We start from the raw sequence: 14,214 nt of genomic DNA, 5'->3' as shown, positions 1-14,214 counted from the left end.
ATTCTTGAACCTTCTATACCTTTCTTTCCCTAAAATAATAGGGCCCAGCGAGCATGATGGCCTACTTAGTTGTTTCTGGGCTGTTCCTAACTCGACTTAGAAGACCCATTGGTAAGATGACAATAACTGAGCAGAAGTATGAAGGTGAATACAGATATGTTAATTCCCGGCTCATCACAAATAGGTAAGGAGAAATGTAATAAAGCTGTACTAAATTCACTTTTATAGATGTTGATGTAATCTCAAGTGACTTCTCAAAGCCTAATAACATACATATTAGGGTTTGAAAAATACACTTCACAAAGGGTATTCATGTTATGAAGTAAGAATATTCCACATTTTGAGCTCCTTTTCTTTTTTTTTTTTTTAATATTTTATTTATTTATTTGAAAGGAGAAAGAAAAAGAGAGACAGACAGACAAATCTTCCATCTGCTGGTTCATTCCCTAAATGGCTCCAACAGCTGGGGTGGACCAGGCTGAAGCCAGGAACGAGGAGCTTCTTCTGGGTCTCCTACATGGGTGCAGGAACCCAAGGACTTAGACTATTTTCCACTGCTGTCCCAGGCTTATTGCCAGGGAGCCGGATCAGAAGTGGAGCAGTAGGGACTCAAAACAGTGCCCATGTGGGATGCTGTGGGCGCCAGCATTGTAAGCAGTGGCCTAACCCGCTGTGCCACAGCACTGGTCCCTCCTTTTCTTTTTTTAAAAGATGTTTATTTGTTGATTTAATTTATTTGAAAGTTAGATCGAGAGAGTCAGAGAACTTCCATCCACTAGTTTATTCCCTAAGTGCCTGAAACAACTTGGACAGGTCTAGGCCACAGTCAGGAGCATTGGGTGGCAGGGACTTGATTACTGAGGCATCATCTGCTGCCTCCAAGGGTGCACATTAGCAGGGAGCTGAAACTGAGAGCAGAACTAGAACTGGAACCGAGGCATTCCAATGTTCCAGTGTCCCAAGTGGCATCTTAACTGCTGTGCCAGACATCCACCCCTCACACTCTTTTTTTCTTAACAAGGAAGTATTCCTGATTTGCATCATCATATGTGTAGTTCACTAATTTTCTGATCATCTCCCTTTAAGCATAGTCAAGGTATAATTCCAATTCCAATTTTCTTATACTGCTCAAAGAAAATTTTGTCTCAATTTATCCAAAAATATTTTGAGACTATGTTTGTAATGCTCAGTAATTCATTCTCAACTGCATGTGTTTCTACTTGCCTTCTGAGTTTTAAAATCTAAATAGGAAGAAACATGTGTTTGGACCCAGCTACACTAATTTCAAAGTCTACTTCCTCTACTCAACAGTTTTATGATTTTAGCATGTTATTTCTAGCCTCATTTTTCTTGTTCATAATAGGTAGATATATAGGATTATTAGGATTACATTCAGATATATACATATACATACATATATATATATATACACACACACACACATACACGGCTTTACCTCAGTTTTTGTTAATTAGCAAGAGCTAAAATTTTCTCATGTGATCCATCAACTTTCAGTCGTTTTGAGTATACTAATATTTATTTAAAAATCTGTAGGCTATTCTGTAGGACTTCACCGAGTTACTTAGGAAATTGCTTTTTTAAGAGTTCACGCATCCCTTTTTGTACTTGGAATGTTTAAATTAAAGTGGTACCAATTTTGAGTGGGTTTTTGTGCTCTACAGAGGCAGAGGAATAGATGGATAAGTGAAGAGATGATTTGCCAACTAAATGAAAGATGGTATCAGCGAGGATGTTTTCAACCACAGGAAATAGAAAACATGACTCAGTTAGCTCCGATAAATAGGCGATAGCTACTTCCCATAAGACGGGGCAGTGTCTGGCACAGCATGGTCAAAGCTCTGCTCTGCCCTACTTATGTGTTTTTCTTGTCCTTAGAGTTTTTCTTGTGATCACCAGATTTCAACAGCTTCTCTTCCCTGGTAAAAGGTCTGGGAGTAATAAGGAGCCATTTCTTCTTAGAAAAAATACCCTGTGCCCCAAGTCCCACAGCTGACTCTGCTTCATGTCTCATTGAGCAGAATAACCGTGTGCTCATGACTGAAGCGGTCACAGCAAATGATTGTGTTGGACCGTTTGGGATGTATACCTTCTGAAGGGGGTTGAGGCCATTCCTAAAGCATTGGGGTGCACAGAATAGGATAGACAGCTCTAAGAGAATTGGAGTTCTCTTAGGAAGAAAGATACAGAAGAGAATGATGTTGGCTAGGCAGCCATTGGTATCCTAAGGCATTCTGTCCATTTTGCTTTTTGATGAGGGGTGAAATGACTAGGTTGAGGAGGAGAATCCTCACCTCATGTGCCTCCATAGGGTCAGATATGCAAAGGAGGGACAAGGATATAAGAAGTAATTATAGAGACAGAATTATGGGATCCTCTTATTTGGTATTCTTAAAACTGGGACTCTTTTTTAAGATTTATTTATTTATTTATCTGAGAGGTGGAGTTACAGTGAGAGGGAGAGACAGAGGGAAAGGCCTTCCATCCTCTGGTTCACTCCCCAAATGGCTGCAATGGCTGGAGCTGCGCTGATCCAAAGCCAAGAGCCAGGAGCTTCTTCTGGGTCTCCCACGCAGGTGCAGGGGCCCAAGCACTTGGGCCATCCTCTGCTGCTTTCCCAGGCCATACATAGCAGAGAGCTGGATGGAAGAGGAGCAGTCGAGATTAGAACCAGTGCCCAAATGGGAAGCTGGTGTCACAGGTGGAGGATTAACCTATGTACCACAGCGCCGGCTTGGGACTGTATTTCTTTGTCAAGGAAACCATGTAACAGGATAAAAGGCAGTGCATCTTTTTGAAAAGTTAACTTTATTTGAAGGGGTTGAAGTAGGAAGCACTTTGTTTTTATGGTGAAAAATTGCAGGTAGGGCCTGTATTATGGTGCAGCAGGCCACCTGTGATGCTGGCATTCTATGTGAGTACAGATTCGTGTCTCAGCTCCTCCATTTTTGATCCAGCTCCCTGCTAATGCCCCTAGGAAGGCAGTAGAGAATTTCCTAACTACTTGGGCCCCAGATACCCACCTGGGTGACTCAGATGGAGTTCCTGACTCCCAGCTTTGGCCTGACCCAGCTGTGGTCATTTAGGGAGTGAACCAGCAGATGGAAGATCTCTGTCTCTCCCTGTCTCTAACTCTGCCTCTCAAATAAATAAAGAAATCCTTTAAAAAAAAATTGTGAATACATTTTACAGTGGAGTAAAAAACTCAAATTTTTAAGTGAAAAAAAAAAAACTTTGAAGAAAATTAGTTATTTATTGAAAGGCATTTCTTTCTTTTCCTTTTTTTTTTTTTTTAAGATCTATTTGTCTGTCTGTCCATCCATCCATCTGAAAGGCAGAACGACAAAGGGAGAGACAGAGATCTTTGACCTGCTGGTTCACTTCCCGAATGTGTACAACAGCCAAGGCTGGGCCAGGCTGAAGCCAGGAAACAGGAACTCTGTCCTAGTCTCCCACATGGATGGCAGGGACCCAAGGACTTGGCCATCATCTGCTACCTTTCCAGGCATGTTAGCGGGAAGCTGAATCTGAAAAGGAGCAGCTGGGACTTGAAGCAGCGCTCCAGTATGGGATCCCAGCATTGCAAGTGGCAGCTAAACCTGCTGTTCTACATCTGTGACTCTTGAAGGCTATTTCAATTGTGCCTTCTAGACTCCCATGTAAATATTTACTTTCCTCTGTTGTAAGAGGTACTTTGCTGGGAAAATTACATCATCCTTATAAAGTGGAAAAATTACCAACTTTAGAGTCAGAATTACAAGTTCAGTACGTTGGCTTTCTGGTTGTATGACGTTCACAGATTTACTTAACTACGCCGAGGCTTTCTTCTATAATATATCCTTTTTTCCTAGTCATTCTGGTAGACTCATTCAGAGCAGCTTAAGAAAAAGGGGAATTGTGAGGATATGATGGGGTTCCAAGAATAAGATCAACCTCTAACCAAACAGGCCTCCTCAGAGCTGCCTGATTTTGATTTAAGAGCATGTCAGTTGTTCCCTCCCCCCACCCCCTCCTGTGTTGGTCTCTACTATAACTTGTAGTCTATAATGTTGGTCCTAGCTCTTTGTTTCCATATATTTTGACATCTTCCTTCTCTGTCTTATTTCAAACTTCTGAGAATTAACTTGGTACAATTTTCTAGCCAGGCTACACATAGCAAGGGCTGCAGTCCAAGTTGCAATCCAGTTAGGTGTGTATTCTGGAATTCTAATCCGCTGAGCAGGAGCAGGATCTTAAATTCAGACCAGTGCTTGACATGCACCAGATAAGCTGTTAGCCACAAAATATTGATTTGAATGCAAATGTTCAATTCTCAAATACTGTATTTCTATTATTTTTCAGGCTTAGCTAATGTTAAAATTAATTGCTAAATTATTTTCTTTAATAGTGAAGAAGTTGCCTTTTACAATGGGAATAAAAGAGAAAAGCAGACAATCTACTCAGTCTTCCGAAAACTGGTAAGATGACATACTTGAGGCACATGCATTGATGGAAAGAATTTTGTTTGGCTTGTACCATCTTTAAGTTATGAGTATATTATATGTCTTTAAGATAGATATACACACATACATGTGTACATAACTTAAAGATACTTATTTTTAAATAGCTATAAGTGATTTTATACCATGTATTTTTTTAAAGATTTATTTTATTTTTTTGAAAGACAGAGTTACAGAGAGAGGTAGAGAGAGAGAGAGAGAGAGAGAGGTCTTCCATCTGCTAGTTCATTCCCCAGATGGCTGCAATGGCCAGAGCTTCGTTGATCCAAAGCCAGGAGCCAGGAGCTTCTTCCGGGTCTCCCACGTGGGTGTAGGGGCTGGAGGACTTGGGCCATCTTCTACTGCTTTCCCAGGCCATAGCATAGAGCTGGATCGGAAGAGGAGCAGCCGGGACTAGAACCGGCACCCATATGGGATGCCAGTGCTTCAGGCCAGGGCTTTAACCTGCCGTGCCACAGCGTCGGCCCCTAAGCCATAGTTTTAGTAGAAACATGAGTGTTAAATACTATCGTATCAATTAAACTGCCCATTTATAAAAATGGATAAGATTTATTAAAATACTCCTCAGTGCATTTTTATGGATATTTCTTAGGAAATTTATTTAGCTTTAAATTTAATGATTCCTACAGAATGAGATTGTTCCTGCAGCATTCAGGAAAATCCTGTGAAGATTATTATGCAGAGCAGGGCCAGCAGGCATTTTCTGGTTTAAGGGCGATAGAGTACATATATTGTAGGCCTTTCAGATGTGTGATCTCCATTGCAACTCTTCAGTTCTGCCTCTCAGAGGTAGCCATATTCAAAATGAAATGAGTGGATGTGGCTGTGTTCTAATAAAACTGTACTTACAAAAACAGTCGCAGGCTGGATTGTGGCTGTGGATGCTAAGTTTGCTGACCTTTGATTTAGAACATAAACTTTGTTCATGTGAAAGCTCTAACATAGTTTTTATTTAGTTGCCACTTGGGAAATTTGAATTCAAGTAATTTTATTCATTGTCCATTCAAAAGATAGTGAGTGTTGTCTGACTGCTTGCTCCAGGTTAATGATAATGATGTTAAGCGGTATGATTAAAATGCTGCCTTTTCTTTTTTTAGTGAATGTAAAATGCTGCTGCTTTATTTAGTGAAAGTTTGTGAAAGTAAATGCATATTTTGGGTTGTTTAGATAGAGTGAAGAATTGTCATTTTAAATTATTTACAAAATTTGATCTTTGCCATGTTGATACTTAGTATGACTAAACTTTAGCATGCTCACTGATAAAATGCATTCAAGGTAATTTACTAGCTGTTCTTCACATGGTTTATTGATTCTCTTTCTTCAGATTTTCAGTCCAAATGTTAATTCCTTTTTGAGGCTTTTCCTTCTCTGATCAGCTTATTTGAAATGACCTCAGACAGTTACTCTGTTTCTTTAAAATTTTAATTTGCCATTTATAATCATCTTGCTCATTTATGATCATCCTCTTTCACTAGAATGTGAACTCTTTGAGCTCAGGAGCCTTGTCTGTTTTATTCATTGGTGTTATCTAGCTGTGAGCAGGGTGTCTGACACAGGCTAAAATGCTGCACACGTTGCTGTAGTTGCAGAAGAGACTGTACAAGCTGCCATGTGCTCAGGAAGGTCATGTTTTAGTGAGGAGACAGTGAATATGTATGTGATGGGCTGTTCTGTGTAAATGACAGGTAGTAATCAATTCTGTGACCACAATGCAGCAGGATCAAGAAATAGAATATGATTTTGGCTATTGCTTAGCTATTTGGCTAGAATGACCAAGAAGGTCTTTGTTGAGGAGGTAATGATTAAGCAGAAACCTACATGAAGTGAAACCTACATGAAGTGAAAGAGTTAGCCATAAAATGTACATTTTTAGGAACAGAGTATTCCTGGTGGCAGGGGTGGCAAGAGGAAAGCCTTAAGAAAAGAGCATGTTTGAGAGCTCAGTGAGAAGGAACGAAGGAGCAGCAGATGATGGCTTGAAGGTGGACTCCAGTGCCAGGTTATGCAGGACCTTGCATCATCTGATAAGTAGATCACCAGCAAACACTGAAAATACAGAATAAAAAGCAGTTTTTAGGATTGTAATTTTGATGTGACTCATGCTCAGGATAAAGCTACAGACTCAGGCTGTATAGCACAGATTTCCATTCACACTTGATTTAGATTGTGTGTGACAAGTTTTTGGGAAAGCACAGATCATGTTGCATGTCTCTGCTGAAAGTGAAGCCTTGTGTACCAACCTGGACTGCTAGTGTTTTAAGCAAGTGAGCTTATCCCTCTGTTCTTTTTACTTTGGTTGTTGATCAGTTTGAGGATATATGTATCTGACAGTATTGTGACTACTATTACATGTAAGGGAAAAAAATTGTTATAATGAATTATATAATTTCCTTTCTTTTTGCATAAAAATGGTTTCATGAAGTCTTTGGCACCTGCTCTATGACTAGCATTCTGCTCAGCTAAGCGTGATGTACAATATGATCAGAAATCAGTCACACAATAAATATTTTTGGAATATATTAATTATACAGTTTTATCCTCATGGAAATTTGAATTTTTTATATGTATAAATATATATATATATATATATGTATGTATGTATTTTGTTTTCTGCTAGGTGGAGCACCTGCATAATTTCATTTTGTTCCGGTTCTCTATGGGCTTCATGGATAGTATAATTGCCAAATGTAAGTATATTTTAAAAGAGATGGTCAGTGAGGTTTGAGGAAAAATTGCAATATTGCTAATGTTTTGAATCTTCCCTTGTTTCAGACCTGGCCACTGTAGTTGGTTACCTAGTCGTCAGCCGCCCTTTTCTAGATTTGTCTCACCCTCGACATCTCAAGAGTACACATTCAGAACTTCTGGAGGTACAGTGATGATAGTAAAATGGAAAACCAAATACAAAAATAAAGACTGGTTTTTAATTTTGGAAATGTAAGTGAAAACTAATATTTATTTCTGTTTAAGGATTACTACCAAAGTGGAAGAATGCTTTTGCGAATGTCTCAAGCTCTGGGTCGAATAGTTTTGGCTGGACGTGAAATGACTAGATTGGCTGGGTAAGATTGGTAAAAATGAGCAATTGCAGAGAATGATCTTTTCAAAAATATGTTTTCCTTAATGTTTATATCTAATTGAACTTAAGATAAGGGGATATTTCCTGTTCCAGCAAACTGATTTCGATAGAAAACTAAGGAGGACTTTTCTCTGATAGTAAACTTCATGTTTCCTAAAGACGGTTATCTGGAGCATAATGCTAGATTAGTGATTCTCCAGCTGTTGTTCCATGGACACTGGCATTGATAAGTTGGGAAGTATTGAGTCATGGTAGTTTTTTTTTTTTTTTTAATTCACAGAAATTTAAGCTAATTGAGTAGAATTGTCTGATTTGAATTTTCTGTCCTTCCTGCAATATATATGTATATATATATTTTACCCTTAAATTTGATAATGGCAACCCAACAGAACAGATGGACAAAAATGAAAAGTTAACTTGAGTTATGTGTAGGTGCAGTTTTACATATGGTTGTATTGTCTAGTATTAAAATAGCTCTTAGCTATAGAGTAAAATTGAATATTTTAGTATGTCAAGCTCTAATATACAGGGCACAGTGTGGTGTAAACACACCATAATGTGAACACCACCATAAATTTCAGGTTACTTGAAGGCATTTGAAGTCTTTTACTCTTCCTAGGCCTGTGATCCATCGTTTTTTTCTCCTTTGGCAGATAAGATCTTCATGGCAAGATTGGATATTGTAAACCACTAATAGGAGTCCTTTTCTCTTGAGAATACTAATGTTCTTCCTACTTCCTAATAGCTTTTCTCATGCCTTTACAGTTCATGGTGTATAGCATATGGGGTGCTTCTGTTCATTTAGGATTTTTTTGAGCCATTTATTGAGGTATGAAGGATATATAAAACATTGTATACATTTTATGTGTGCAGTGAATACGGGGATAAATTATATACTTGTGAAGCCATCACTGCCATCAACTACATGAGCATATCCATCTCCTCCTAAAGTTTCCTTTAGGAAGTTGCTGTTTGTTATGAATGGAAAAATCCTGTTTTGCTCCTTTGACTTTCTCTTTGACTTTTATGTCATTTTTATACTCCCAAACCACTTGTCATTGTTTTTGATTTCTCTGTGTTACCACAGTGGTTTCAAAACCATCTCATATTAAGAACTCTCTCTCTTTTCCCGTCTTACGAATAAGCAATGTCCTAGATTCTTCCCTATTTGCCGAGAGCTAGTGTGCATTTGACATACTTCTAATAAATGCCTTCCTTGGATAGAAAAGCAAACTTTACACATGGCTTTATAGGTCACTCCAGCAGGAACTCTCTGTCCACACTTCCTGGTCTAAGGAATGCACTAGCAGTCGTCCTTTTGTAGTATCTGCGAGAAACTTCCTTAAAATTCTAACAGCAAACAGTCATCTTGCCTTGCTTGTTAACAAAGTATCTGTTGGTGGGGATCCTCTGAAACCTGTCCTCTTATCCTCTTATTCCTGCTCTTCAACTGAAGTATAATAAAACGTGTATTATCATTAATACTTTATGTTTATCTTTATGTTTATCTTTATGTTTATACTTTATGTTATCTTTCAGGTTTCACTTAAACCTAAGTATAATTTTAGAAACTAAACTTTGCATAAATAAATATTAATGATAGTCTGCAGTTTTAATTATGATTTTCTTTTTAAAAATTTTTAGTTTTACTGCCCGGATTACAGAACTAATGCAGGTATTAAAGGATTTAAATCAAGGCAAATACGAACGCACAATGGTCTCACAGGAAAAAGGTAAATATGAATCTTACAACCTAGGTCACAGTATTATGTTTTGCTGACATATGTTGCTTTAATACTTATTTTTCATTTAAGGTATTGAAGAAGCACAAATCAGTCCCTTGATACCTGGTGCTGGAGAAATCATCAATGCAGATAACATTATAAAGTATGTATAGAAAATGGTTCTTTAGCACCATAAACATTTGCTAAATTTCCTAGTAGCTTTCCTCTTTCAGCTTCCAGTTGCTTCATGTTTAATTTAAAATTACCCTTTTTTTTCTTTTAACAGCTTTGAGATATAAATTTATATGTATTTAAGGTATATTACTTGATGTTTCAATCATTGTGAAATGCTCCCTGCATTCCAGCTAATTAATGTCTGTCTTCACTTAGTAACCAGTTACCATTTGTGTGTGTGAGTGAGTGTACAGGTGGGTGTGTGGGTAAGTGTGCAGAGGTGGTGAGAATTTAAGGTCTGTCTTAGCAAGTTTCAGGTATTCAATGTATTATTAACTATTGTCCCCAGACTGAACTTAGATTCTAGAACTTACTCATCTTGCAAAACATAATGGAAACTTTCATACATTTGAGCAGCGTTCTTCCCACTTCTCCCTCCCTTTAATCCCTGGCAACCACCATTCTATTCTCTGTTTCCATAAATTTCACTATTTTAGTTTTCACATACAGGTAAGATCATACAGTATTTCTTTCTGTATCTTGCTCATTTTGCTTAACATAATATCCTCAACTCCATCCATGTTGTTGAAAATAGCAAGGTTTTCTTCTTTTTCAACATTGACTAATATTCCATTTTGTGTGTGTGTGTGTGTGTGTAACATACAGACATGCATACACACACTATGTTTTCTTTATTCTTCTGTTGGTTGAAAGACATTTCTAAGCTGCTGTAAATAATAGTGAAAATGGGAATTGTGGATGTCTCTGAGGTACTGATTTTATCTTTGAATGTATATTCAGAAGTTGGCATGCTAGGTCATATAGAAGTTCTATTTTTAATTTTTTGAGGAACCTCCATACTGTTTTCCATAATGACTGTACTAATTTTCATTCCCATCAGCAGTGTACAAGGGTTTCCTTTTTTCCACATCTCACCAACAGTTATCTTGTCTTTTTTATAAAAGCTACCTTAGGTATGAGATGGTAGTTCACTGTGGTTTTGATTTGTATTTTCCTGATGAATAGAGACACTGAGCATATTTTCTATGCCTAATGGCCTTCTGAATTTCTTTTTTTTAAGAAGTGTGTCTCAGTGGGCCCTTTGCCCATTTTTTCAGTTGTTTTTTTGTATTTGGGTTATTGAATTGTGTGAATTCCTTATATATTTATAAATTATTCTTTTTTATTAATTTCCTGTGTAGGTTTGATCATGTTCCTTTGGCAACGCCAAATGGAGACATCTTGATCAGAGACCTTAATTTTGAAGTAAGTTTTAAGTGATACATAAAACCTTAAATCATCTTCAGAATGTAAACTGAAAATCTCTTGTCTGAATATTTAAATGAATTTTAATATTTTCCTTAATCTCTGAATCCACAGAATTGCTTTAAAAAATCAGTTTTTGGAACATTTAGAAATCTATTTTTCTTAATTGACAGAACTTTAAAGTTTCAAATGCTGGTATCACAAAACTTGTGCAAATAAAGTCCATGTCAAGAAAGCCACAGAAGATACAGTTAATTGGAATCTCCAGTGGATAATGAATATTTAAACATGAAAGTATAATCTTAAATTAAAAAAAATATGTTTTGATATTGTGTTTACTCTGCAGGAGAATTTATACCTATTAAAACAAAATAATAGACTTTCTTATTACTGATACAAGCTGTGAAGAGCAGCATAATAGCACCACAAATAGCCTCTGAGAGTGCAGGCACTCGGCTCAGTGGTGAAGACGCTGCTTAGGATCCTGTATCCCATATTGGAGTGCTTCTGATTCCCACTTCCTGTAAATGCTTACCCTTGGAGGCAACAGTGATGTCTCAAGTAGTTCCTGTCACCATGTGTGAGATATGAATTGAGTTCTGGGCTCCTGTCTTCAACTTGGCCAAGTCTCAGCTGTTGCAGGCATTTGTGGAGTGAACTAATAATGGGTGGGAGATGTATGTGTCTGTTTCCATCTCTCTGCCTTTCAAATAAATAAACATTTAAAAAAAAATAGCCACTTGCCCAAAACAAGTAAAACCTCATAACCAAGTGAATAATGATTCAGGCAAATTTAAAAAGACAAGTCAGGGGCAGGCATTTGGTCTAGTGAAGGTGCCGCTTGAGTGTCTGTTTCCTCTGTCAGAGTGCTTGACTCCCACCTCCGTTCCCAATTTCAGCTTCCTGCTAGTGCATGCCCTGGGAAGCAGGTGCTGCCTCAAGTAGGGTAAAAAGGGATATGAGACTTCTCCACTGAAGAGTCATTGTTGGCCTTTTCCTTTCTGTTTTTGTGTGGAAATACAGTAAACCAACAACACAAATCCTTAAACATAGAGAGAAGGGTTTTGGGGACTGTATGTCCAGATACTTGGCTGTAGACAGATCGTTAATATACTAAAGCTGTTACTTACTTTTTATTTTTATTTATTTATTTATTTATTTATTTATTTTATTTTTTGACAGGCAGAGTGGACAGTGAGAGAGAGAGACAGAGAGAAAGGTCTTCCTTTGCCGTTGGTTCACCCTCCAATGGCCGCTGTGGCTGGCGTGCTGTGGCCGGTGCACCACGCTGATCTGATGGCAGGAGCCAGGTACTTCTCCTGGTCTCCCATGGGGTGCAGGGCCCAAGGATCTGGGCCATCCTCCTCTGCACTCCCTGGCCACAGCAGAGAGCTGGCCTGGAAGAGGGGCAACCGGGACTAGAACCCAGTGTGCCGGTGCCACAAGGCAGAGGATTAGCCTAGTGAGCCACGGCGCTGGCCCTGTTACTTACTTTTAATCTAAAGTCCTTTATTTTAAAGCCCTTATGTTTGGATTTAATATATTTCTGGCAAGTCCCTCTAACACCACTTTCATTTTCTTGAAAAGGCTCTCACCTTTTTACTTTTATTTTGGTTTCATTTGGGAATTTAGGTGAGTCACGTGTTATTCCCTACTTGTTCAAGTTCTTTACTTCATTAACTGTGTTCCTCACCTCCTGGTGTTTATCCTGTTACTTTGACTTTTTCTGCACCCCTAGGAGTTTTCTTTGACTTTTGTCCTTTCTGTCCACTGTTAGGACTCCCTTTTCTATCCTTTCTGACTCAGAGTATTCTAAGTTAGTTTTGACTTTTTCCTCATTTATCCTGTCTTTATGTCATTTTTCATAGCATAACCTTTCTTTATTTACTTCTTTGTGGCATCCAATTATTTTCTACCCATCTAGCTCACTTGATAATAAAGATTCCTCTCTCTTGGAAAGAGGCGTAATAAATCTGCCCATCACAAATAAATGTTTTGTGCTTTACGATTGATTTTTTTTTGGATTACATTATAACCAAATAATGTAAAGTTCTTTGGGATAAGAGATTTTATACCTTTTTCCTTTATAAACTCCTCAGCACGGGCATATTTATCTATCTAAATATTCTTCTGAGAGATAGGGTGGACTGAAGAAACCCTAAGAGATAACCATGTGTAGGTTATCAGGTAGGGATTAAAATAGCCATATACTTTGTAACTTACTCAAATGTTTACCTTTTCAGTAAGGCATGTTTAAAGAAGCCAGTAACTCATGACCAGCATACTTTTATATGAGCTCTCTTTTACTTAAGTCATATTTATTTATAGAATTTTCAAATCATACTATGGTAATTTCATAGGCAGTAGGATTTATCAATGAATGTTCTTTTGGGGAAACATTTATTGGTAAAATATAGGGGTTCAGAGCATTCCTTGGTCCAGTAAAGCAATTCCTGAGCTCCAATACAATGCCTAGAACTTAATTTTCAGTTAAAGTTACCTTTGACTTTTAGTCTTAATTCAACTCCCCCAAAATAAGTGTTTATAGATTTTTTTTTTTTTTTTTGGACAGGCAGAGTGGACAGTGAGAGAGAGACAGAGAGAAAGGTCTTCCTTTGCCGTTGATTCACCCTCCAATGGCCACTGCGGCCAGCGTGCTGCGGCCGGCGCACCGCGCTGATCCAATGGCAGGAGCCGGGTACTTCTCCTGGTCTCCCATGGGGTGCAGGGCCCAAGCACTTGGGCCATCCTCCACTGCACTCCCTGGCCACAGCAGAGAGCTGGCCTGGAAGAGGGGCAACCGGGCCAGAATCCTGCGCCCCAACCGGGACTAGAACCCGGTGTGCCGGCGCCGCAAGGCGGAGGATTAGCCTAGTGAGCCGCGGCACTGGCATATAGATCTTTAATACGAAAAAATTTTCACTGACTTACTCTGGTTGATATGGTAATTGTAACTTTTTGTACGACATTAGAAAGAATAATGGAATAAAGAAAAGTTAATGCTGACCCTAAATCACTTGAGCATAAGACACTACTCAAGGATTTCAGTAAATCTAATAATTACTTCTACAGTTCATCACAGTCTTGACTTTTGAGTTTCCTGGCATACTGTAATAAATAATACAAAGGGATCTTGTTAGGAGAAATACTGGTGCAGTTGTAAACCACAATGAGCAGTTTGAGGCTTATTTTATTTACTTGGCATCATGTTTTTAAGATTCATCCATGTTGTGGCATGTGTCTGAATTTGATTCATTTTTTTAAGGTTGACTGACATCCCCTTGTATGTATATACCACATTTCACATTTTGTCTGTCCATTCATCTGCTTGGATTATTGCCACCTTTTGGTTATTGGGAATAATGCTGATGGGCCTGCATTTCATCACAGTAAAAGCCAGAGTCCTTCAACGGGTTATAATGTCCTGTAGCATTTGCCTGCCCCTACTTCTTAC

General features: G+C 38.3%; 1 protein-coding gene across 5 annotated transcripts in view; it reads left to right on the top strand.

Annotated features, from left to right (window-relative positions):
* Window positions 1-14,214, top strand: part of ABCD3 (ATP binding cassette subfamily D member 3) — an 80,344-nt gene that overhangs the window by 50,516 nt on the left and 15,614 nt on the right. For all 5 annotated transcript variants that reach the window (XM_002715849.6, XM_017346066.4, XM_089337059.1 and 2 more), the window contains 8 exons: window positions 42-184; window positions 4,406-4,475; window positions 7,135-7,204; window positions 7,290-7,387; window positions 7,488-7,579; window positions 9,241-9,329; window positions 9,411-9,483; window positions 10,697-10,760. In XM_002715849.6, the coding sequence (XP_002715895.1) occupies window positions 42-184; window positions 4,406-4,475; window positions 7,135-7,204; window positions 7,290-7,387; window positions 7,488-7,579; window positions 9,241-9,329; window positions 9,411-9,483; window positions 10,697-10,760 (699 nt within the window). The remainder of the gene's footprint in view (window positions 1-41; window positions 185-4,405; window positions 4,476-7,134; window positions 7,205-7,289; window positions 7,388-7,487; window positions 7,580-9,240; window positions 9,330-9,410; window positions 9,484-10,696; window positions 10,761-14,214) is intronic.

Source organism: Oryctolagus cuniculus, chromosome 7, assembly GCF_051225735.1.
Source record: "Oryctolagus cuniculus isolate XC-2025 breed Fujian yellow rabbit chromosome 7, ASM5122573v1, whole genome shotgun sequence".
NCBI classification, from domain to species: domain Eukaryota; kingdom Metazoa; phylum Chordata; class Mammalia; order Lagomorpha; family Leporidae; genus Oryctolagus; species Oryctolagus cuniculus.
This window is presented reverse-complemented; position numbering and strand designations above follow the sequence as displayed.